We start from the raw sequence: 24,425 nt of genomic DNA, 5'->3' as shown, positions 1-24,425 counted from the left end.
GAGGCTCAGTCTCCCAGAGCAAATACCATCTGCCAGAGTGGGAAGTGAAGGGACCAGCCAGCACAACACAGGCCCCTGCTGTCCGTCCACTCTGCCAAGGTACAATCCAATGTGCTCAACATCTCAGGGCGGAAGCAGGGAAAACAGCCACTTTCAAAAACTTCTGGCAGACTCTTTCAGAATAGAGGCTACTTCTTTAAGAAAATACATCATAGGCCCTTCGGCTATCAAAGTTAAAGCTAAGAGCCTCTCCCAGAATGCATGGAGGCGGGTCCCACTGCCCTGCACCACAATGCAAAGGTGCTTATGCCATGGCTGGAGAATGGGGAGGGTAGCCAGCTCTCTGCTCCCTGGACCCAGGTGGCTTGGGGCCTGAGCTCTGCATGGGAGGACTCTTACTCTTCTAGACACCCTGGCTCACACCTCTGCTGTGAGGCAAGGACCCTGCTGAGAGGCTTAGTAAAGGGACCTGGAGGTCTGGCTTAAAGTTTTCACCAAAGTCCTCGGCTTCCTGAGGCTCTCATGCTTCCAGTCTTAACTTAATCTGGTCCTAACTGTGCCTGTGCTGTGCAGTATTGGTGGGTGGCTCCCTTGTAAGAGGAATATCCACCATGGGGAAAACTGATTGTGGGACCTCAAGAGGAAAGGGCCAAGAATGTAAGCATTTCTCAGGGCCCCACCACAAACTGGGGAGGGCAATTTGGTCAACCTGGAGGAGACTTCTGCTGCCAACTGGCAAGGCTGGCACCTGCAGCTGTTTGGGCAAAAAGGAGGTGAGGCCTGAGGTGTCACCCATTCGTCCCACAGGGTTCCTCATGAGCCACCTAGGAAAGAAGGAACACAGCATACTACCAAGCTCTCAAAACAGCTTTATTGACTTCCAGTTTCCCTCCTGTCTTGAGCTCAGCCCAGCTGGCTTTGATAGGTCTCTGAGGCTCAGTGCTACAAGGGCTGATGACACCCCACTCCAGCAGTCCCCTCCCTAGCCTTGGGCTCCCCAGGCAGGGAGGAGGAGAGGCAGCTCATCTGTGATGTTGGAGAGAAAGAATGGGTAGCAGGGTCAGAGGCCAAAGAAAGCCATTCAAGCAGCAGCATGCCTGGCGTTCCTGTCACATGCTGCTAGGGTGGCCTCCCCTTCCAAGCTCTGCCAGCCCACGCCCATCAGCCTTCCATGGCCATGCCCTGCTTCCTCAGTCTGCTGCCCCCCTGGCTTGTTCCTCAGACCCCAGTCTGCCTGCAGAAAAAGAACCTCTTTCAGACATTGCAGGTCCTTGACCTGCCCACTCTGACCCCGGGGCCAGCAAGGTGTCAGAGGAACTGAGGCTCAGGTCATTCCCCCTTCATCCACATTCTAGCCTGCCAGGAACAAATCAAAAGACAAGATCTCCCAGTCTAGAGCGAGTGACAAGCTGGCCAGCGCCAGAACTACATACTCCAAGAAGCACAGATCTGTAACCATGCACCACCTCCCCTGGCTATGTTGAGCAGGAAGGTGGTCGGGTGCACTGCATTCTAGGACTAGTAGTCCCCAAGAGACAGCAGCAAACACTCAGGTTAGAGAGTTCACAGGCTAAGACTACTGATGCCTCCCACCCGACCCCCACCCACTACCCAGGCCCCAGTTCTACACTTAGGATGGGTGAGGGAGAGGAATGGAGTGTCCCCTCCCAATGCTTGGGGGAGGATGCTGTCCTGTTGGAACTGTGCAGCGACTGTGGATCCTGGACATCCAGCTCAGAACACATCTGGGGAGAGAGCGGGGGCGGGTAACAGGAGAGAGGGTCAGCAGCAAGCTGTGGAGGATGGAGCCAAGCATGCACACCTGGGCTGGCCCTGTGGCCTTTCCCTGAGCCCTGATGCATGGTGGGAAAGTAGTATGGGATCCAGTCCCCACCTAGGCCTCCCCCTGGGTCACCTGGCCCTACCCCACCTCTCCAGGGTTAGCCAGCCTCACCTCTGCCTAGTCCCAGGGCCGGGGCAGGCTGAGGCAGCAAGAGGAAGGGAGGAGGAGTGGACTCCGGTTCCAAATCTGGATGGCTGAGAGGCTCCCGCCCCACCCCGCTAGCCTCCCCAGAAGACCTCATGGCCCCAATGGCCCCAGCATCTTCCTGGGCACACTGAGGCTTCTCGGGGAAGGAAGAAGAAGAGAGTCCTAGCCAGACGGCAGTGAAAGCAAGCGATGTGGCCCGCAGGGAGTTGCAGAAAGCAGAGTAGGAGAAAGGAGAGCAGCACAGAAGGGAAGCACAGAGACAGTCAGAGCTCAACACTGCACAGAAACCAGCGGGGGCTGCAGCTGGACACGGAGCGGAGACGCCGCTCAGCCTGCACTGCTCCCCAGGGTAGCTGCCAACTCGGCTCAGAGCACCCCAGGCCAAGTCCTCCTTCCTTGACACAGTTGGCAACACAGGTGGCAGAAAACCTGGGCACAAAAGGCCCAACCCAAACTACTAATGCCACTCAGAAACTCCCCATTCAGCAAGTGAATCTGGGCTCATCCTCAGCCCCTTCCACAGCCCTGATGCCCCGACCCTGGGCTTCACCCAGGGACCTATCAGCCCCAGGCTGAGCAAATAAATTCCAAATCCACAACACCAGAGTGCAGCAGGCCTGGGAGGGAAATGTGGAGGGACATGGGCTGCTTTAACTCAGGCCATGCTCTACTCAGCTCTCCTGACAGCCGGACCTCAAGTCAAGACCTGAGTCAAGTCAGGCTGGGCCTGGTGTTCAAAGGATGTGGCAGCGAGAGGCCTTCTCCTCTGGAGACGGGCTACGTTTGGTTGCCTCACCCTTTGCACCCTCATGGGTCCCCCCCACACCCAGATCTTGGTGCTGGACCTTGGGTTGCCCCTGCCGTTGTTGCTGCACCCCCCGCCCACCTGCCGGCTTCTGCCCAGCTGCTTCCATCTCTGACAGACTGTAGGCCATGGCAAGCTGCAGGTCCTCATCATCCTCAGAGAGGTCACTCTCAGAGGGACGTGATACAGGGGTTGGCCGGACCTGCATGCCCCCCGACCTGGAGGTGACTGACTGTTGCTGCTCCCGACGGCTCAGCTCCAAGCCCAAGGCCAGGTCATCTGGGACACCTGCAAGAGTCACCACCAACATGAGGTTCCAGACTCGGGGCCCATCCCTTCACATGGTGAGGACTGGGCACCATGCATCAGCCCCTAGGGCTCGCCTTGAGCAAGTTATGAAACTTCCCTGGGCCTCCCTTTTCTCACCTATGCAATGGGAATGCAATCAAGCCTACATATGCAAATCATTCCAGTGATTAATTAAGACAACAAGCATGGGGTTACAATGGGGAGGAGGGGAGCAGGGTTGGTGGCGTCTGCTCTGGGAATCCTGCACCCAGAGTTTGGTTACTGGTTCCTTTTATCCCTTGCTTGATAGGAAGGAATCTTGCACAAGGAGCTACTTGAAAGTCAGGGTCATTAACCATGCTGTGACTTGGTCTCCTCAAATAAAATTAGGCAAATACCACCTGCTCTGCTTGTTCTCATGGATGCTTTAAGAATACAGGAGAGGGCTGGGGTTGTAGCTCAGTGGTATAGTGCTTGTCTAAGCACGTGTGAAGCACTAGGTTTGATCCTCAGCACTACAAATGAAATAAAAGTATTGTGTTCATCTACAACTAAAAATATTTTTTTAAAAAATACAGGAGATACTGGATATGTGCTAATGCTTTAAAACTATAAAGTTCTCTGTAAATGTAAGGCACTCCACTAATGTGATAGTGATTAGCTGTATTGCTGAGATCTGTTTACTCTTTCCCCCTCTCATGGCCATCTCTGATCCTGAAAATCTGGCCTGTGGCTGACATTAGGGCCCAGCCCACACAGGAGTTCAGAGAAGAGCCATATGGGGAGGGGGCTGTAGGGGCTGAGCTGATCTTCCTGCAAGTTCTGGGTGGTGGAGCCACTCCTCACCATTGATGGAGACTGACTTCAGCTGCCCATCCTCCTCCACTTCTACCCGTTCCTGCCCGTTCTCCATGATTCTGTGGGAGACAGCACAATTCTGGTAGAGACTCTGGCCACCACAGTGAACAGGGCAGATTTTCTATGGTATACACAGCTCTCACCTCCACCCCTCAATCTCAGACCTCTCACCCACATGGCCCTAGAAGGAGCTCTCACCTGCGTGTTGTGATGCGGCGTCCTTGAACAAAAGTGGTGGATGTGGAAACAGAGCGAAAAGCACCAGCCCCAGGACTGAAGGAGAAAGACGAGGAGGAGAAATCTGGCATTGGGATGAAGGAGGCAGAGGAGAAGCTGTTAGGGGAGGCTATGCCCTGACTGCCACAAAAACACCAAAGGCCAAGGACCTCAGGCCTCTCATACAGCTGCCCAGAAGCAGGACTCTACATACAGGGCACAGGCTTGAAAAAGTGACAAGATGAGGTAGAGATTCCAAGACTCAGAGCTTCCAAAAGTGCGAAGAGACAACACTTACCAGAGTGCCCAGGGAAGGAAGAAGAGAAGGTAAAGAAGGGGCCCGAGTGTCGAGTGCCTCGACTCTGAAGCTCTGAGAAGGGGCCCAGGTCATCTGCAATAAGAAAGCAGATCAACCGTTACTAGGGAGCAGATTTCCCCCCAAAGTGTGTGAACTTAGCTTATAAATCTAGAAATACAAACTGCTAAGCAACTGGGTACTTTTCTGATTTTTTGTTGTTTTTGGCTGAACTTCTTCACAAAATAAGTTCCTTTTGAAGGTAGTATATGAAAATCCTCACTGGTTAGTTCTGTTCTTCCTTTGTTCCTTCCAGAACAACCAGTTCTGGAAGGAATGAAGGAAGAAAGGAAAGAAGGAAGGGAGAAACATAAAAGGAAGGGCAGATGGCTCCTTCCACATAGGCAATTAAGGATGATGTGATGATAGGCAGGAACGGCAGGGAGTCCTGGCTTTTGCCATTTGCTGTGTGACTCTTAAGCAAGCTATCTGTGCCTCAGTTTATCAATTTTTATTTCTTTCTTTTTAGTTTATACATCTTTAAATGGGGATTAAAATTACTCACCTCTAAGGTGGTTCAGAAGAGAACTGGGGATATAAAATACTTGACATTAATCTTTCAAAACCTAGTATATGTTGTTATGGGTAATGCTACTATTATTGTCACATGATACTTTGAGTCTTGCTCTCATGGCTGTTATTGTGGAAGTCTAACAATGTGTTACTGTTGTTGTCATTTAATAAGACCAGTCTGTAAAGTGTCACTAGTGGGTCACATGAGTTCTGGCATGTGTAAGGTTCTGTCCCAGCTCTCACTGGACACACACCCACTGCACAAGATCTTTTGCCTGTGGAATTCAGCTTCTCAGTCTCCTAAGGGCCTCCCAGCTGACAGAGGTCAGGCCTGAAAGGGGAAGCTGAGCCATTCTGAGCACATCTGGGTCCACTCACCAAAAAGTTCTGCAAAAGGGTCTCCACTCCCGAAGAACTCACGGAAGACTTCTTCAGGACTTCGGAAGGTAAAGGTGAAGCCAGGCCCACCACCACCACTTTCTGCCCGAGAGGGACCAGATGCTAGAGGAGACACAGCATGAGAGGGAAGCTTAGGGTGTGTGTCTCACCTCAAGACAAAGATGCCACCAATGGCATGGCCAGGAGCCTCACAGAAAGCTTTTCATGGCAGGAGTCTGCCCTCCCCCTTCCTCCCTGACCCACTTCCATCCCCAGGTCCCGCCTACCTGCCCCAGTCAGCCCTTCTCGGCCGTAGCGGTCGTAGATCTCCCGCTTATGCTCTGAAAAAAGAGACCTGATTACTTCTCCCTCCCTCTGGGATGATGGCCCACCCTTCCAAGCTAGCATAGCCCTCAAAAGATTGCCCAGAGACTGAAGTTTTGGGGAGCAGAGTGCAGGAGGGTATTCAGGGCACACAGGCTATGGGTTTAGCCCTTGGCACAGCTGGTGCCTCATCTGTAAAATGGACAATAGCTACTACCTCCTAGGGCTATTGCAAGGATTAAATGAAATAATTTATGTAAACTGCTTAGCACCACACTTGACACATAACGAGCGCTCAATAAATGTTGGGTAGGAGCTGGGGGTATAGCTCAGTGGTACAGCGCTTGCCTAGCACCCTGGGTTCAATCTTCAGCAATGCAAAAAATAAACATCAGCTAATTATCACTATGTAATTATTAGTCAGAACTTAGCCTGAATGTCAATTCCTTAGAGAAACCTTCTGAGACCACCATAACAAACCCAGGTGCCCATTATTCCCTACCACAGCACCCTGCTACTCTCCTTCAAAATGCTCTTCACAAGCTACAACTCTGTGATTATTATCTATCTTTGCTGACCTCAGGACAAGGGCAATGCCTGCTTGTCCGCCCCAGTACCCAATTAGTGCCTGTCACTGTAAAATTCTAATCAATAGTTTTCGAATGAATGAATAAAAGACAGATTCAGGGTCAGGAGTGTAGCTCAATTGTTGAGTACTTGCCTAGCATGTGCAAGGACCTGGGTTTTATCCCCAGCACCACAGAACAAAACATAAAAGGCACACCTGGACTCATTCCAGCTCTGTGAGACCCTGAGCAAGTTTTTTCACCTCTCTCAGCCATGAAATGGGAGTAAGAAAACCTGCCTCACAGGTTGCCCGAGAGGACCCATGGAAATTATCAAGGCCTGGCACGGAGGAGGCTCAAATACATTGGTCACCTGTCCTGCTCCCTTCCCAGGTCAGGACCCATGCCACTCTCCAGACAGTAGGGAGGAGACAAAGCTCTTCCTATGGAAGGGGGCACTTAAATGCCAAGTTTGAAAAATGGAGGCAGGTGGCAGAGGGATGGCTTTGGGAAGGAATCTGATGGGCATGAGTAGAGAGAAAGGATGTGCTGGGCCCTGTCCTGACCCAGGGCCTTACTGTCAGACAGCACTTCATAGGCCTCAGCCACCTCCTTAAATTTCTTTTCAGCAAACTCTTTATTATCCGGGTTCTTGTCTGGGTGCCACTGTAGAGCCTTCCGACGATACCTGCAGGAAGTGGGTGCAAGGGGAGGGTCAGGCTCTTCCCACCAGGGAACTGAAGCACCCATCCATTCTCCTTTAGCCCACCACTGTCCTTTCACAGCTTGTACCCCAGCCCACCCCAGCTGCAGAGGCTGCTCTGTTCCCATCTTTTCATGGAGCTCTTCTCTCTCCCTTCTGTGCCAGGGCTGGATCCACATGATGAGTAGATATTAATGCCAGAGTGAGAATGCCCCTGCCCTGACCCTAACTGGACCAGCACAGAACACTGACCCTCCTCCTAGAGTCTGGGCATCTTTGAGCTGCATGTGGAGAAAGCCCACATCTAGAGGAGGGGAGTGGAAGGGACGGAAGGGAGGCACTGGAGAAGGACCCACAGTGTAGCTTCCAGCACGACTTGGTCTTTCTCTGAACTTCCTCCTTCTATTCTTGCAGGGGTCTCCTTGCTCCTGCAGGTATCACTCTGAAAGGCCCCATGGCACTGGGGGTGGGGGGTGGGGCAGGGAGTGGGAGGTTTTCTGATGCACAGTGGAGGCACTTACGCCTTCTTGATGTCATCAGCGGATGCACTTCGCGGCACATCTAGAATCTCGTAGTAGGATGCCATGGCAACTCGTCAGTCGTCAGGCAGGCCTCTCCGGGCTGCAGGAAAGAAGGAGTCAGGCAAAGGGTACCAGCAGCCCCTCCCTATGGCGGAGACCCCCGGGGAAGGGAGGCTCTCGGAGGTGGCAGCGGAGCCCGCGGGGCGGTGCTTGCAGCCGGCAGCGAGACTCCTTCCGCAGCCTAATCTGCCCCCGCAAGCCGGTGCCCAGGGCTATCTGGATGCGCAGGCCCGGGGAGCCCTATCAGAGCCCCCTAAATTCAGCACCCCGGGTCGGGCCCCCGCCTTACGCGGGCCGGCAGCACCTCGGTGCCGGAGTCCCGCCCCAGCCCCCCGCCGGGAACCGTCTGGCACGGGCGGCACGGCTCGCGGCTGCTGCGTAGGACGCACCCGGCCCAGCTGTGCGACAAGCATGCGTCAGCTGCACGGAAACTACTAGAGACTGGGAGAAGGCCGGCTCCACCCGTCACACCGAAGGGAGGGCGACGGCAGGGGCTGCTGGGAGATGGGGGCGGAGCTTGCTATTTTGGGCAAGCACAGCGGCTACGTCATCCCCAGGTGCGACCTGGGAAGCTGAGGCTAGCGCAGTCCATCCAGGCGTGATGCACTCGCGCAAACCGAGGCAGAAGCAGCCCACGAGCAAGGTGCTTGGCCCTGGTCCGGATGTCTCTCGGCTGTAACACTCTGTAATCCATTGGAACTCACCCGGAGGTCACGGCTGCCTCCAAGACCCACCGACTCGCCTAACTCCTCCCCTTCTTCGGATCCCTGTTCCAAGCCCTGGCCTTCAAAAGAGCCTGCCCTAACATTCCTTGAGTAGGTCAGACCTGCCTTTTACAGCGTCTCGCGGCATTTCCCTCAGCACGCTTGTCAGAGCCACAAATTAGCATTTATTGGTTTGCTTATTTGATTCACAGTCACCTCCCCCACTAGAATGTAAATTCCACAGGGCAGAGATTGTGTCCTTTTTTTCACTAGTAAATAGGGCAGTAGTCAGTGTTCCAAAAGATCCGTTGGATAATTAAATAATCAACAGATGCAAATCCCTTGGTGACAGTTTGACACATTTGGGAGAGGTGAGGTTATAGGAGACAGTAAAAAGAAACTCCCCAGATTCAAGGTTTTTCTTCTCAAACCGATGTTGGAATAGCCCTGTTCCACCTCAAAAATGATTCTCGGGTTCAGGCCTTATGAGAAAGTTAGAGAACCTTCCAGAAATGGCTCTTACTAGGTACTATACAGCCAATCCACAAGCATTAGTTGCAGATCTTCTACATACTAGATGCTGCCAGCATGTATAAAGAAGAACACTTGGAGCATAGCTTTGTGGTAGAGCACTTGCGCAGCATGCATGATGCCCTGAGTTCCATACCCAGCACTGAAAAAAGAAAGAAAGAAAAAATAAAAGAAATAGAGGAAGAGGGAGAGGAAAGGAGAAGGAAGACTAAAACTTGATATGATAACAGCCTATCCCCAGGGCTTTTGGAAACAGACCTGGGTTTGCAACCTGACACTGCTCTGTGACTTAAGGAAACCTCTGTGGGCTCACTTTTTTCTCTTTTAAATATAGGTAATGCCTAGGGTTGTTTGAAAGTCAAATGGGTCACAGTACCTATTCTGTATCATTAGTACAACCATCTCTGTCATCACAGTTGGCTCAAGGAGTAACTGTTGATAAGTCCAGAAAAGTGTTTCCAGATGGGTGACCCAGGAATGCTTCATCAAAGATAAGGGCTTGAGCTGGACATGAGGGAAGAAGGTGGTGTGCATTTGTCCAGTTTTCCTGGCTGTCCATCACCAGAACCTCCTGCTTACATTTGGGGAATTCCCATCTACATTTGGGGAATTTCCATTGCACAGTCCCTGCCACATGGCCATCTGCCACAAAAGCACCAGGGCTTGCTCTCTCAGACTTCCCAGCTCTAACAGTGGGAAGGGCACGCAAAAGATATAAGGTCTGCCAAGCAGGTGCTGTAACTGGGACTTTAAATCTGGAACAAGTCACCAAACAGCAGGTGTAGGTAGATGACAATCCATTTCTGCCTGGTGGTGACTGCCATGGGGCCTGCAGTGGCCTCTAGTGTCTGGAGAAGAAACTGTCAGCCTCAATTATCTGTTGTAAGAGAGGCATGGGCACTGAAGTTGGTGGAGGGGCAAGTATCTCCTACACAGGTGGCCAAGCTTGCCCTGGTGCTTGCCTGTTTGCTGAGCCTTGTTTTCAAGCTCTTGCATTGATTCTGTGTGCTACTATATTTATGGAGGCAGGGAAGGGGTGTTGTTTTGTTGCTTTTATAAATTTACCAGAGTTCCTTTCTGCTGTTTACAACAGGAGTCTTGACTGATCCAAAGACTGAGGACTCAGATTTTGTATAAGAGCAAAATGTAGGCTGGGTCACTTGAAAATCTTCCAAGCCATTGTCTTTATCTTCTTACTTCTCTCACCTCTACAGACATTTGCCTAGCACCTCCCATATATGTGAGATGATACAAGGGTAGAAATTCAAAAGGTTTTAGTTCCTGTCCCTGTGCTCAGGGAGATGAAAATCTAGTTAGAACATAGTCAAAGGACATAGACAAATGACAACCAAGAGAAATTATATTGAATGCATCTAGCAAACAAAGGGTTAATTTCCTTTGTCCACAAATTCAACAAATTAATAAGAAAAAAACAAACTGCAATCTTTTTCAATGCTGGGGATGGAACCCAGGGCCTCACACATGCTGGGCAAGTGCTGTATCCCTGAGCTGCATCCTCAGGTCTCCACTGTAATTTTGAAAATGGGCAAAGGGCACAGACAACTCACAGAAGAGGAAGCACTAGCTTCAAAATACATGAAAAGATGCTCAATCTCATTCATAACAAAAGAATTATAAGCAAAAACTGCTGCCAGTGACAAAGGCCTGTAATCCCAGGGGCTCTAGAGGCTGAGGCAGGAAGATTGCAAGTTAAAGTCATCTCAGCAATTTAGCAAGGCACTAAGCAACTCAGCCAGACCCTGTGTCAAAATAAAATACAAGAAAAGGGCTGTGGATGCGGATTAGTGGCCAAGCCACCCTAGGTCCAATCCGTGGTACTAAAATAAACCAAACAGTGCAACGAAATACCTTACTTTACTTTTTTTTTTTGTGTGTGTGTGTGGTACCAGGGATTGAGCCCAGGGTCACTCTACCACAAAGCTATATCCCCAGCCTTTGTATTATTTTTTTTTAATTTTGAGATAGGGTCTTGCTAAATTGCAGAGGCTGGCCTCCAACTTTGAATCTTCCTGCCTCAGCCTTTAGAGTCACTAGGATTACAGGCAAGTACTACCACATCCAGCTACTTATTGAATGATTGACAAGGATCAAAGAGTATAAATACATCATATGAGCAAGGCTCAGATGTTCTCGTATGTTGGTAGTGGGAAGGCAGGTAATTTGGTATAATTTCTGTTAACTTTTTTTCCTGGTCACTTTGTGGTGCTGGGAATTGAACTCGGGGCCTTGTGCATGCTACACAGGTGCTTTACCACTGAGCCATGTCTCTAGGCTTTGGTATGCTTTCTAAAGAGCAATATGGGGTACAACAAAATTAAAAGTGTGTGGTCTTTGATCCAGCAATTCCAATTCTAAGAATTTATGGTTGTATATAGGTGCAAAGAAGTATGTTCAAGATTGCAGCATTCTTTTTATTAGGATAAGATTAGAAATAACCTAAACACTTATTATTAGCAAACTGTTTAAAATGACAATGGTAAACTGTGTGATGGAATATTTTCAAAAGCATGAGGCATCATTACATGTACTGATAAAGACCATCTTCTAGATTGTTAAATGAAAAAACAAGATGTAGAACACAGTGTATATTAAATGTTATATATACACATGAGAGGTATTTATATGTCTCTAAAAGAAAACACTATCAAAAAAGTTAACAGTGGTGTCTTCCAAGAGGAGAACAAGACAAAGGAGATTTATCTTTGCAGTTCACAGATTTCTTTGGTACCTTTTGAATCCTGAAGGATGTGCACATAATGTCTATTCAAATACATATAAAATTTAAAACCCTAGTTTGGGAACTAGGACATTAATAAGAAGCCACATGCTACTGTACAAGGCAGCCCATGCCAAGGGCCAAATGAGTGGTGGAGACAGATGGTAGGGGCTGGCAGAATCCAGAGGAGGGAGAGGTCCTGGGGGTTGCATGGGTTCCGGATGGCTGTGACCTAAGCTGGAATGAATTGCAACAGTGAGGTGGGGAGGGGAAGGTGGCAGTCCAGAAGGAAATGGTGAGGACGAAGCTCCAGAGGCACGCATGTTCTTGACACAGCAGAGGTGAGGGAATAAATCTGTTGGGTGGGATCCAATGCTGGGAAGCTGCCTCTTGTGTCTGTCTGCAGGAGGTAATTGTATCCTGGCTTTAGAAGTATCAGGGATGAAAGCATTCCCCTGCATTGAGAGAGTCCCCAGGAGCCAGGCTGGGTGGCGCTCCCAGCTGCCACCTCCCCATACCACACCCAGTCTAACCCAGGCTTGCCAGTGCCTGCCAGCATGCATACACTGGGATGACTTTCGGAGTCTGACAAGAAGAGATAGCCATACAAATGCCAGGGGTGGGTTGGCTGATACAGTAGACAGGAGGGGAGATTGGCTGCCTCTCTGATACCAAGCCATATTGGCAGATGACAGTCCCAGCTTTCTCTCAGCCGTCCCTCCTGGTCTCTCCCAGGCCCTTACCCCACCTCCTATGAGATGTCAGAGGACCCTTTCCAAAGGATACCAAAAGCCCTGCTACCTGTCCCCAGAGAAGCATCTGTCCTAATTTAGGCCCAGAAACTTGGCTCCTGCCCCCTCCCTTGATGCCCTCCCCACCCCCAGATCCTGGGCAGGGCAGAGTCAAGCATCATTCCCTCCCTGCCCTGGAGGTGCCTGAGTCACTGTCTGGGCATCAGGCACCTGGCAGACCAGAGGAACCACTGTGGGCAGGAGGGAAGACATCTGAGGGAAGGTAGGCAGCAGCACAAGCTTTAGCTTGGTCTGATCTGAGTTTGAATTCCTCCTCCTTGCATTTACTAGCTGAGTAAACTTGGGTAAGTCACATCACTTCTTTGAGCTTTAGTCCCCACCTCTATTCAAGTAACAAGTTCCTTCAACAATACTGAGTGTCTAATATTATCAATGAGGAACAAGGCCTTGCTCCCATGGAGTCCCCCTTTTGATAACATAGTAACTGTACCTATTTCAGAATGCAACAAGACAGTATGGACTCAGGGCCTTGTGCATACTGGGTGCTCAACAGATGGCAGCAATTTCTTGGGGTTTGAAGGACTCCCAAAGTAACCTTCCTTTCCATCCCAAATTTGAAGCTGGGTGAGGGAAAGACACAGGAGTCAGATGGAGATTTTAAAATCGGCATTTTTTTTTTTTTTGTAGTTGTAGATTTGTAGATGGACAGCATGTCTATATTTTATTTGTGTATTTTTTTATGTGGTGCTGACGATAGAACTCAGTGCCTCCCACGTGTAAGACAAGCGCTCTGCCACTGAGCTACAGCCCCAGTCCACTAAAAATCAGCTCTTTTAGTAGAGAAAAAAATGGATTGAGGGTATAGCTGTGTTATTCAGCCAAAATGGGTTTCCAAATATGCTCTCTGAATTAAATTACCCCCACCTCACTACATGACACACAACTGCAGCCTCTCTGTTCTGAGAACAGAGCCCCTTAAGTGTAAATCCTGGAAGAAGAGTTGAGGACACTTTCTGCCTCTGAGTAACTCCCAGAGAGAAAGGAAGCCACTGGGCTGGACATGCCCATTTTCTCCTCTAAATCCCTCACCATCCTGTTGCTTTCACTCCATTTTCTATTACTAGAAAGTACTTGTTGGGACAAAAATGACAAGGACAGGAGAGCAAGGAGCTACTCCTTGAATGGCATCCTGGTGCCGGGCCTCATGGCAGTCGGTGTTGGTGATTCACCTGCTTTCTCCATTTCCCCACCTTCCCTACCCTGCTCTGTACCTCACAGGGCTGCATGACCTTTGTCCCCCTTGCCAAATGGCGTCTAGTTTTAGCCAATGGAAACCACTGGCTGGAAATTGAAGATGGGAAGAAGGAAGAAGCCAGTACCCCTGCTGTGGTTCCAGTTCCCACCTGGCAGTCCCAGATTCAAGACCCTGGTATTATATCTCATCTGTTGCTTCCTCTACCTGAGAGACGACAGTACCTTCCTGATGTCACTAATTTTGAAGTCATCCTCCTAGCCTTCCATCTTTGGGAGGTGGCACCAAGCCTGGGACAAGGAAGCTGAAGGTGACACTGAGAATTGAATATCCACTTGTTAGGGTGACATGCGGATGACTCTAGTTCCAACATCACCAATGGTTAAACCATCCCTCAACCCAGAAGGTGATCCAAGAAGTCCATATGAGAAGACCTAAGGACCACCATCGGGCTGGAAGTAGGGACTTGAAACTGTACTTGCATAACACATAGCATAGGATTAAGAAAAGGTCACTTGTTTTATTTTATTTATTTATTTGTAGTACTGTGGATTGAACCCAGGAGGCTTTAGCACTGAGATCCCTAGCCCTTTTCATTTTGAGATGGGGTGTTCCTAAATTGCCCAGACTGGACTCAAACTTGTGATCCTCTCACCTTAGCCTCCTGAGGTACTGAGATTACAGGTATGCACCACCACACCTGGCTGGTCACATGTCTTATGAAAAGTGATGAGTGTTGATGGAGATTATCAGAGGTTAGCCCTTCTACTAGCCATTTCCTCTTTGTTGGTGCTACTTTGTTACTGCCTGACTGCCAACTTCTGGACTCTCTGTACATTGACCTCCTCCTGGCAAAGGCCTCCAGACTGAGCTGCAGCCATGTCTGACTGCTCTTCTGCATCGCTCTGGGCCTTCCAGTGGCCCAGCTTCTGTTGAAGCCCTGGGTGGACTTCATATTGCATGCTCCACAGCACCATGTCTTCCCCCAGGGTTTCCTATTGACTCTGCAGCCCAAGTATGTACAGCCCAGAAGTACAGGGAACTTGATATTTGATGTGGTGAAGATTTAACTCACAGAAAAAAGAAAGCAATTCATAACCTCCTCCACCCTCACCTGCCCGCTCCCCTAAGGATGGCCTGAGATGTCATTTACATCACTGCATCTTCTCTAGGCCAGGTTTGCCCTCCTTTCCTGCCACACTCCCCACGGCCCCCATTCTGCTCACTGGAATTATAGTCTAGTGAAATCTAAAATCAGATCTGCCTTCAGGGGAGCCCAGGCTAAAACATCAGCCTTCCTTTCTCTCTTGAAGGAGAAACCCCCCCCTCCCTTGTGGTTTTTCCCAAGAGAAAAAGACATTTATGAGACAATAAGGCCACAGTACTTTATTTAGGACAGATACAGAGGATCTTCTAATATTCGTCTCCTTCCTCCTCCTCTCCCTCCCCTTCCAGGCTGTCCATTCCCACCTCCTCGTAATCCTTCTCCAGGGCAGCCATATCCTCTCGAGCCTCAGAGAACTCACCCTCTTCCATGCCCTCACCCACATACCAGTGCACAAACGCCCTCTTGGCATACATCAGGTCGAACTTGTGGTCCAGGCGGGCCCAGGCCTCGGCGATGGCGGTCGTGTTGCTCAGCATGCACACAGCACGCTGCACCTTGGCCAGGTCACCCCCAGGCACCACAGTGGGAGGCTGATAGTTGATGCCAACCTTGAAGCCTGTGGGGCACCAGTCCACAAACTGGATGCTGCGCTTGGTCTTGATGGCAGCAATGGCAGCATTGACATCTTTGGGCACCACGTCTCCACGGTACAGCAGGCAGCAGGCCATGTACTTGCCATGCCGGGGGTCACACTTCACCATCTGGTTGGCAGGCTCAAAGCAGGCATTGGTGATTTCTGCCACTGACAGCTGCTCGTGGTAGGCCTTCTCTGCAGAGATGACTGGCGCATAGGTGGCCAGGGGGAAGTGGATGCGCGGGTAGGGCACCAGGTTGGTCTGGAACTCCGTCAGGTCCACGTTGAGGGCCCCATCAAAACGCAGGGAAGCTGTGATGGAGGACACGATTTGGCTGATGAGGCGGTTGAGGTTGGTGTAGGTTGGGCGCTCGATGTCCAGGTTGCGGCGGCAGATGTCATAGATGGCCTCGTTGTCCACCATGAAGGCACAGTCTGAGTGCTCCAGGGTGGTGTGGGTGGTCAGGATGGAGTTGTAGGGCTCCACCACAGCTGTGGACACCTGAGGGGCTGGGTAGATGGAGAACTCCAGCTTGGATTTCTTGCCATAGTCCACAGAGAGCCGCTCCATCAGGAGGGAGGTGAAGCCAGAGCCGGTGCCCCCTCCAAAGCTGTGGAAGATGAGGAATCCTTGCAGCCCTGTGCACTGGTCAGCCTGTCCAGTGAAGAAGAAGAGAAATGTGGGGTATAATGCACCGTTGACAAATGGGAAAGACCAATCTGTGCTGTTTCAAAATCCACAAAAGCTTCATGAAATCCTTGGAAGACTTTTCCAAAACCACGAGAGATCCATGTGGAGAGGCTTCCCTCTTTCTCCTCTTTATCCCTCTTCCTTTCTACAGTCTCCTGAGGCCTTTCACACACAGCTCTCTTGAATCTTGTGACATAGTCATTTTTTGTCATAACTTGCCAGTACACCCAGCTTCACACCCATGTCCCCTGACTTAACTTCAGATGTTTCTGGAGGGCTTTTCTAATGAATCAATAATTCAGGACCATCCTTGGAGGAAGCCAAAGCAAATCACAGAGCCTTGGGATAACATTCTTTTAATCCATGATTTTCATGATGATATTCTGGGAATGCTTATGGGTCTCCATAACTTGGCCAGGCAACCCACCGACAAGTTGCATTAGGGGTCATTGCCTAGCACTGGGCCAGTCACTATGGAAAATAAAGAAGACCCCAGCTCCAGGCTGGAACTACCGTTGGCCTCCACTGATCAGAGCAGGGGCCTTCCTCATTAGTCCAAGTCCTTTTGTTTAGGAGGCTCTCCCAGGGGATGAAGCTGTCCTTCCCTAGTCTGGTCTCCAGAGCGTTTCACATCAGGGATCCAGATTCACCTGCCCTGGCCCTCAGCCATTCCTTACCAGCTTCCGAATCCGGTCTAACACCAGGTCAATGAGCTCCTTTCCAATGGTGTAGTGGCCTCGGGCATAGTTATTGGCAGCATCTTCCTTGCCTGTGATGAGCTGCTCTGGGTGGAAGAGCTGGCGGTAGGTGCCTGTGCGAACTTCATCTGCAAGGGGTAGAGTTTTAGGTTCCACCTCCTTTACAGTCCAACTCCCAAGTCCCAGGGTACTCATAGGGAATGGGGTGGGGTCCCAGATTCTACCCTAGAATCCAGAAGAGCTGCATCCAGGCTGCTGAGATTACCCTCCCTGAACATGCTTTCCCATGACATGGAAAAGGATGTGAGGTGGCCTTGGAACTCAGGATCTGAGTGACAATGATTCTGTAGATCTGAAGTTCTAATTGGCTACAGCAACTGGGAGGCTATAACCATTAACTCCAGTCCTCTCCAGTGGTGGAATAAGCTATGGTAGGGACTGATCATCACTCACCAATCACTGTGGGCTCCAGGTCCACAAAGACTGCCCGGGGCACATGTTTTCCAGCCCCAGTTTCACTGAAGAAGGTATTGAAGGAGTCATCTCCTCCCCCAATGGTCTTGTCACTGGGCATCTGCCCATCTGGTTGGATTCCATGTTCTAAGCAGTAGAGCTCCCAGCAGGCATTGCCAATCTGCACACCAGCCTGCCCCACATGGACTGAGATGCACTCACGCTGAATGGGCAAAGGGCAGAGAACAACCTTAGGAGTGTATGGTGCCTGGACACCATTCTTCCCTATCTTCCTTGAATGGTTCTCTGGCTGAGAACCAAGTTCCTGGACTCTGCTACCCTTGCCCCACCTCCCATATCTACACATTTATTGGTGGCATTTAAGACCACCAGGCACTAGTTGTGGGGTTAAAACTCTCAAAGGAAGCAGATGTGGGCAGATTGAAGATTATACAGCCTTGCTCAGTGACTAAGCTTCTCAATAAGGAACATGGACCGGATCAGATGAGTCTGGCAGAGCATGATAGTCAGTCCACCCATGTTCAGAAAGAAATGAGAAGCCACTGGTAAGGAAAGCAAGGGAAAACATGAACACTAAATTTGATACTCTCTGGCAGAGTGGGGAGTGAGTGCAATTGGAGAGGGAATCTATGCTCAAGCTTGGTGTTCATTACATTATGTTATTCTTTATATATTTTTGCATATCTGGAATATTTCATAATTTTAATGAGGATGCTTTCTCCTTAAATTTAACACATCACTGACTTTTAAAATATGAAATAAGGACCTTGACTTAGGATTTTCAGATGACAGGAATGAATTAATAAGTAATCTGGATCCCAGCCTTATGAATTCTCCACTTGTCTTGAGCAAGAATCTTAAGCTCCTTGTTGGCATGCTGCCCTGTAAAATGGGGATGATAACAAAAACTGACTCCTAGAAAGAAAGAGGTTTGAATGGAAGGACTCATGCAGACTGCCTGGCCCATTGCCTGACACATGCTATGGTATGCCATTATATTTTAAGTTCCCACCCCCAATTCCTGGTTTCATGATAAAAGAAGGGAATAAGTTGATGTAGGGATTCAATGACTCTGAAATGTCCCAGGTTCCAGAGAGAAGGCTGACTCAGTCGCCTGTCACTAGTAAGACTAGCATGGCTACTGCACCTTTGAGGCTGCCCAGACTTTGTCCACAAAACCAAACACCACCCTGGCCCTCAAAACTGCCAGTATACACAAGGTGTCTCTTAGGGAACAAGGCTTCATACTCTGGGGCAGCAGGTTTGGGACAAAGAACTCAGTCTCTGGAGTTACACAGACCTGGCTTCTCTGATGGCCTCTGACAAGTTACTTCATCTCAGCTTCCTAGTTCCTTTTCCTTTTTTTTTTTTTTTTTTTTTTCGGTACTGGGGATTGAACCCAGGGGCACTTGACCACTGAGCCACATCCCTAGCCCTATTTTGTATTTTATTTAGAGTCAGAATGTCACTGAGTTGCTTAGTGCCTTACTTTTGAGAGGCCAGCTTTGAACTCACAATCCTCCTGCCTCAGCCTCCTGAGCAGCTGGGGTTACAGGCATGCGCCACCATGCCCAGCTTCCTTTTTCTTGATAATAAAAATGGGACCATCTCCCACCTTGCAGGCTTTGATGTGTTTTTTAGGGCCTGTTTAATAAGCACAAGTTAGATGTCAGGCACTGCGTTATTCCCTCCTCATACATTAACTCCTTTAATCCCCACAGCAATAGCCTTGGGTGGGTACTTTTATTATTCTCATTTCACAAATGAGGAACTGACCCTCAGGAAAATTAAGCAACCTGTTTAAGGTCAAGAGTGAAAGTAGCATCTTCAGAGTACAGACATCCTGGCTCTTAACTGCTCTTCTACCCTGCGTGGCAGGGAGACTATTGCAGATATCAAACGTGCCCCATGCACAGCACAGCAGCTCCAGATAGATGGAGCACCTCCCTCTTCTCCCTCCCTCTCCCATTGATCTGTAGCTGAAATATGGAGCTGAACAAAGGCACAGGTGGCAGAACTAAGAGAGAATCCTGAAAACAGCAGCTTCTGTGGAGAACATGTCACCACAGCAAAGAAAGGGAACCAGAGCCCAAAAGGGAATCTATGGCAAGACCCAGGGTTTGGAGATTCAGCCAATATGGAAAGTACCTATGCTTTCTTCTCAAGTCCTGCTTACCCCATGCTCCTCACCCCTAAATTCAGAGCCCTTCAGCAACCCTGCTCCTGAACAAGGCTCAGATGCAACCCTGGAAACTGTTGTCCTTTCTTTCCTCACCCTTGTATATACCAGCACACTTAGGGGCCACACTCATACCCAGAAGTCTCATTCTATCTCCACGCTTCACCTCAAGCTATAGCCCAGGGGATACCTGGACTCCCAAAGTTCCCTCACAGCAGCCATCTGCCCTGCTCACCATGTTGCCTGGCTGGGGGCTGCCTGGGGTCCTCTGTCTGTGTGGCTTCTGCTTGGTAGAAGGCAGGGAGGATCTGTGAGAAACCCAGGGCTGCGGCCTCCTTATACTCTCTGGTTGCTCTCATGGGGGAGTGTTGTTAGAAACGGCCCCAGGAGGGCTGGCCTGTTGACTTGGTTACAGCACAGTAGGCAGGCACTGAGCCTGGGCCCAAACAGGAGCCAGCTAGGGTGAGCAGAGGAGGGGCCAGCACTGGGAACCCCGCACAGGTATCCAGGTCCCTGAGTACCTGGGTCCGTTGCCAGTCACTTTATTCCTTTTCTGATTACAGCCCAGCTCTCACAGGTTGGAGAGGATTTAGAAATTAAGCCCCCAGAACTCGAACACCACCACTGCCTCCCTTCCCCCAGGACTAGTGAGACCTGAGGTAGTGTGGGTGGGACTAGGAAGATAGCTGCAGTCATCCAGAAATAATGAGTCCTTAGGCAGGAGATCAAGACTGGGACATTCTGGGTGCAAAGTCCGAATATCATAGAACATAGAGAACTAGGGTCAAATAGGGAACCCTGTGCCGAATACCTACTAGCTCATAACTTCTTTTGGCCTCAGTTTTCTTATCTGTAAGACTGTGAGTTTTAGGAGTTTAGGGAACAGCAGCAATCCCAGACTAAGCACCTCAAAGGAGATAAACTCTCTCAGGTGCTTAGTCTGGGATTGCTGCTATTCCCTACAGGCAAAGCAAGATGAGTCTCGAGGCTGTTCTTAAATGTTTCCCTAAGTGTACTGCAAGTCATGGCTACACTAGCCTAGCCCTTATGTCCCCTCAGGAGACTCTGTATTGCCTTGGGAAAAATTCTGAAATAAAAAACGTCAATCTCTAGCATGTACCTCCTGCTTTATACACTGCTCCCCCAACCCTGTGCTCGGGATTGAACCCAGGACTGGTGCCTGCTAGGCCAGTGCCTACTACTTTATAGTTCTTAAGGCAGCTTTGTACCTTACCTTCTTTGAGTCTCTCAACAACTTTGTGAGGTAGGCAAGGTGGTCCTCTTATTCCCATAATGAAGAAAAGGAAATTGAAGTCTCGGTGTCTGCCCAAGGTCACATGGGGGTTCATTATCAGTGAAATTAAGATTCATCTGAGACTCTGGCTGTGCTTTCCTTTCCACATAGCAGAGCACTCACTACCCTACAGCTCAGAAAAAAAAAAAAAAGCCATTCTTGTTAAGGCAGGGTATAGCAGACCTCCCCAGGAACCTGGCCTGCCCTTGTCCCCACTTCTTTCCTGACAGGGGCTTGATTTTTTTTTTTTTAAGTATTCACCCTTCTATTCACTGTTCAAGAAAAATGGCTTCCTCCAAATGCATGGGTAAGTGGAGATCAGTGGAAACCATTCATGGTTATTCTGTTCCTTCCTTCCAGCGACTGGAGACACAAGGAGATGTCTGCTAGGGTGCTTTTTCTGTCTTCCTTTCCTTCTTTCATCCCTTCCCCTTCCCCTTCCCCTTCCACCCCTATTTCACCACTGTCTGTCTGTCTCCCTCTCTCCCTCTGTTTTTCTTTTCTACTTCAGTGGGTGCTTTAAAGAAAGGCTTTTCTTTCTGATAAGAAGAAATGTGGGAAGAAACCCCCCTTAAGAAAGTATCCTATGAGACCATGATACTTAGAGCTGCTGCAGTCATCTTTATGATCACACAGGAAAATACCACCAGCCCTTGAGGATGCAAGAGCAGACAGCTGGAAATACCGGAGGTATTGGTGACATCACTGAACCAACTCTGGGACTGCCCTACACTCCAATTTGTAATGGGATAATGAATATCCTCCTTGTTTAAGCCATGGTTATTTATGTTATCCATTGTTTGCAGCCAAAAAAATAAAAATAAAAACCCTCTTATAAAGATGAGGGTAGCAATGGAGAGAAGAATATGATGCTGGGTTTTAACTTAGCACTTGGGTGCAGGGCGATGTTGTTCACTCAGACTGGGATGTCCAGAACAGAAGAGGGTTTGGCAGGAAGCAGGTGAGGGTAGGAAATTGAGAGCTCCACTGTGAATATGCTGTTTGAGATGTCTAATGGGCTCTCGAGTGGGGATATCAAGAAGGCAAACAGACATATGAGTCTGAAGTTCAGAGAGAAGTCCAAAATGGGTTACGCATCTGAGAGTCATCAGGATATCTGTGACATCCATCTTTGTTTGTTTTTGTGGTCCTTGGGATTGGACCCAGGGCCTTTCATGTCCTAGGCAAGTGCTGTGTCACTGAGACACCCCCAGATATATCCATTTCTTTTTATCCTTTTCTTTCACTGCTGCATGAGAATTTATACACTTTGGTTCTACTTTTTCCCCCCCTTTATACTGGGGATTAAACCCAGAGACACTTAACCACTGAGTTACATCCCCAGCCCTTCCTTTATTTTTTATTTCGAGACAGGGTCTCGCTAATTTGCTTAGGGTCTCATTAGGTATTTAGGCTGGCTTTGAACTTTTGACCCTTCTGCCTTAGCCTCCAACATTGCTGGGATTACAGGCATGTACCACCATACCCAGCAGTTCTATTTCTTTTTGAATAATTCTAGAAGTGTTACAATAACTTTTTATTATGGACATTTAAACACATAACCCAAAGTGAAAGTAATACAATAAAATTCTATATACTTATTGCTGAGATTCAACAAGTACTCCTTCAGGGAGAAAATTTTTAAAAGAAAATAAGAATACTTGGGATTGGGCTGTGGGAATCTCTGTTTAAGGTAAGCTACCAGAGATCACCAAGAAGGAGTGTCCAGTGGCTGGGGCTGAAGCTCAGTGGCAGAATACTTGCCTAGCATGTATGAGGCACTGGGTTTGATCCTTAGCACCATATAAAAATAAACAAATTTTAAAAAGGCATTCTGTCCATCTATAACTACAAAAAAGGAGGAGGAGAAGGAGGAAGAGGAGGAGGAGGAGGAGGAGAGGTCATGACAAAAACAAGGAGCCATGAATAAAGAATTTCAGGGGCTAGGGTTGTAGCTCAGTGGTAGAATGCCTGCCTCACACACATGATACTCAGTACCACATAAAAAAATAAATTTTTGATACTCACATACATGATACTCAGGACCACATAAAAAATAAATAAAAATTGTATCTATCTACAACTAAAAAAAAATTTAAAAAAAAAGAATTTCAAGGAAAAAGGATGTTCTACCATGTCAAACAATGTTGTGAGAAGCTAAGATAAAGATGTAGACACATTCTTTGGAGATTTGGTAAGATTGAGATCACTAAAGACCCTGGATAGAACATCTGAGTGGAGCATGTGAGCCAAGGCTTCTGGCAAGTGTTGAGGAGTGAAGATGGTGACAGTAGGGACACCCACTCTCAATGGTTATTATATAAGAAGGAGGACGACTGGTAGAAGTTCCAATCAGGACAAACTTAAGGTTGCACAAAACTACAGCTCCACCTGTCCAAGATGGAGGTGGTGAAGACAGTTTAAACTTCAAGAACCTTGCTGCTCTGATCCAAGGTGAAAATGAGACTATGGGAAGGGGTTAGAAATGATGGAGGTAACAGCAGGTTAGGAAAGAGGGAGAGAGAACCAATGGATATCCACATGGAGTAGATGGACTGAGATGTGATTTGATGGGAAGAGTGAAGAAACACTCTACATTCTGTACATGCACGTGAATGTCTAAACAGTTTGGACCATTACCTTCATGGTCACAGAGCTTGTGGCCCTAATTCAAGAGATCTGTATACATCCTGAGAGGACAAACCCACACCCACACCGAAACCCACAACCCCCCCCCACACACACAAACATACATACACAATCAGAAGCAGCATCAGCATTCTACTCACATGCCTTGTACATTTCTTCCTGCCGCCTGTTTCTCCATTTTCCCAGCTAGAGGGGACTGCTTAGGGGTTGTAAACTCCTAGCTCAGGAGTCAGGGTAATATAAACCAGTGTAATGTGGGTTGAGTGTTTATCATTTTCAGTGTCCGAGAGGTATCAAAAGTGAAAAGGACTGGTGAATTGGATAGGGTAGGAGTTTATCTCCTACCCTAAGAAGATAACCACTATCAACTCCATTTGTTACTGTACTGGTTTCCTATTGCTGCTGCAATGAATTACTACATACTTAGTGCCTAAAACAACAAAAATTTATTATGTTACAGTGATGAAGATCAAAAGTCCAAAATAGGTCTATGGAGTTAAAATAAGGGTGTTAGAAGGGAAGATTCTAGGGAAGACTCTGTCCCTTGCCTTCCATCTTCTACCATGGCCCATCTTTAAAGCCAACAATCATGTCATTCCAGTCTCTGCATCTGACCTCTTCTGATTCTGACCGTTATGCTTCTCTCTTTAACTAATAAGGACACTTGTGAACAGTGGGTCCACCAGGATGCTTTAAACTAATCTCACCATCTCAAGATTCTCACCTTCATCTCATCTGCAAAATATCTCTTCCTATAAGGAAACATAGTAACAGGTTCCAGGAATTAGTATGTGTCTTGGAAGTGGGGTGCACCATTCTGCTATTGCAGTTGATAAATGGGAATGCAGGTTTGGTAGGACCAGAGGCTCCAGTTCTTTTCAAGATAGGCTGGACATCAGGGATTTGATATGAATACAGAAAAAAGTTAACACAGTTGGCCTGAGACTGATGTCCTTAGAAAGAAGGGTGGTTCATTGTGCTTTTCTTCTAGGAGTCTGGAATTTTGGTATATGCTAGACAGAGGTGTTTCTGTAACAAAACCTTTTTAAAAAAATCTTGACTACTGAGTCTCTACTGGGTTTCCTTAGGCAGAATCATTGCAGGAAGATGTTACTGCATTTATATTTTGGAGGAAGAATATGCTT

General features: G+C 48.6%; 2 protein-coding genes across 6 annotated transcripts; both read right to left on the bottom strand.

Annotated features, from left to right (window-relative positions):
- Positions 1-849: 849 nt before the first annotated feature.
- Positions 850-8,103, bottom strand: Dnajb2 (DnaJ heat shock protein family (Hsp40) member B2). Of its 3 annotated transcripts, XM_048808588.1 has the most exons (11): positions 7,967-8,103; positions 7,518-7,617; positions 6,872-6,981; positions 5,691-5,744; positions 5,404-5,526; positions 4,456-4,548; positions 4,140-4,242; positions 3,930-4,000; positions 2,877-3,083; positions 1,955-1,982; positions 850-1,745 (listed from the first exon to the last, which is right to left on the bottom strand). In XM_048808588.1, exons 2-11 carry the CDS (start codon positions 7,580-7,582, stop codon positions 1,631-1,633), a joined length of 969 nt encoding a protein of 322 aa, XP_048664545.1. In that variant the 5' UTR covers positions 7,583-7,617; positions 7,967-8,103; the 3' UTR covers positions 850-1,630. The 3 variants fall into 3 exon arrangements, with proteins under 3 accessions (XP_048664545.1, XP_015336918.1, XP_015336917.1); XM_015481432.2 differs by lacking the exon at positions 1,955-1,982 and having other exon boundaries at positions 7,967-8,102; XM_015481431.2 differs by lacking the exon at positions 850-1,745 and having other exon boundaries at positions 1,955-3,083.
- A 6,813-nt stretch (positions 8,104-14,916) lies between these two features.
- Positions 14,917-19,711, bottom strand: LOC107138722 (tubulin alpha-1D chain). Of its 3 annotated transcripts, none has more exons than XM_048808586.1 (4): positions 19,573-19,704; positions 17,138-17,360; positions 16,664-16,812; positions 14,917-15,950 (listed from the first exon to the last, which is right to left on the bottom strand). In XM_048808586.1, exons 1-4 carry the CDS (start codon positions 19,573-19,575, stop codon positions 14,967-14,969), a joined length of 1,359 nt encoding a protein of 452 aa, XP_048664543.1. In that variant the 5' UTR covers positions 19,576-19,704; the 3' UTR covers positions 14,917-14,966. The 3 variants fall into 3 exon arrangements, with proteins under 3 accessions (XP_048664543.1, XP_015336914.2, XP_048664544.1); XM_015481428.2 differs by having other exon boundaries at positions 19,528-19,590; XM_048808587.1 differs by lacking the exon at positions 17,138-17,360 and having other exon boundaries at positions 19,573-19,711.
- Between the last annotated feature and the right edge of the window lie 4,714 nt (positions 19,712-24,425).

Source organism: Marmota marmota, unplaced genomic scaffold, assembly GCF_001458135.2.
Source record: "Marmota marmota marmota unplaced genomic scaffold, marMar, whole genome shotgun sequence".
Classification (NCBI taxonomy): Eukaryota; Metazoa; Chordata; class Mammalia; order Rodentia; family Sciuridae; genus Marmota; species Marmota marmota.
This window is presented reverse-complemented; position numbering and strand designations above follow the sequence as displayed.

Excerpts from the sequence above, each read along its gene's own strand:
- LOC107138722 (XM_015481428.2), bottom strand. The coding sequence starts at position 19,575 with ATGGTGAGCAGGGCAGATGGCTGCTGTGAGGGAACTTTGGGAGTCCAG. Across the intron at positions 17,361-19,527 it reads AGGGAACTTTGGGAGTCCAG|CGTGAGTGCATCTCAGTCCA; the intron begins GTATCCCCTGGG and ends TTGCCCATTCAG. Across the intron at positions 16,813-17,137 it reads CCTGGAGCCCACAGTGATTG|ATGAAGTTCGCACAGGCACC; the intron begins GTGAGTGATGAT and ends TACCCCTTGCAG.
- Dnajb2 (XM_015481431.2), bottom strand. The coding sequence starts at position 7,582 with ATGGCATCCTACTACGAGATTCTAGATGTGCCGCGAAGTGCATCCGCT. Across the intron at positions 6,982-7,517 it reads GCTGATGACATCAAGAAGGC|GTATCGTCGGAAGGCTCTAC; the intron begins GTAAGTGCCTCC and ends CACTTCCTGCAG. Across the intron at positions 3,084-3,929 it reads GAAGTCAGTCTCCATCAATG|GTGTCCCAGATGACCTGGCC; the intron begins GTGAGGAGTGGC and ends TGACTCTTGCAG.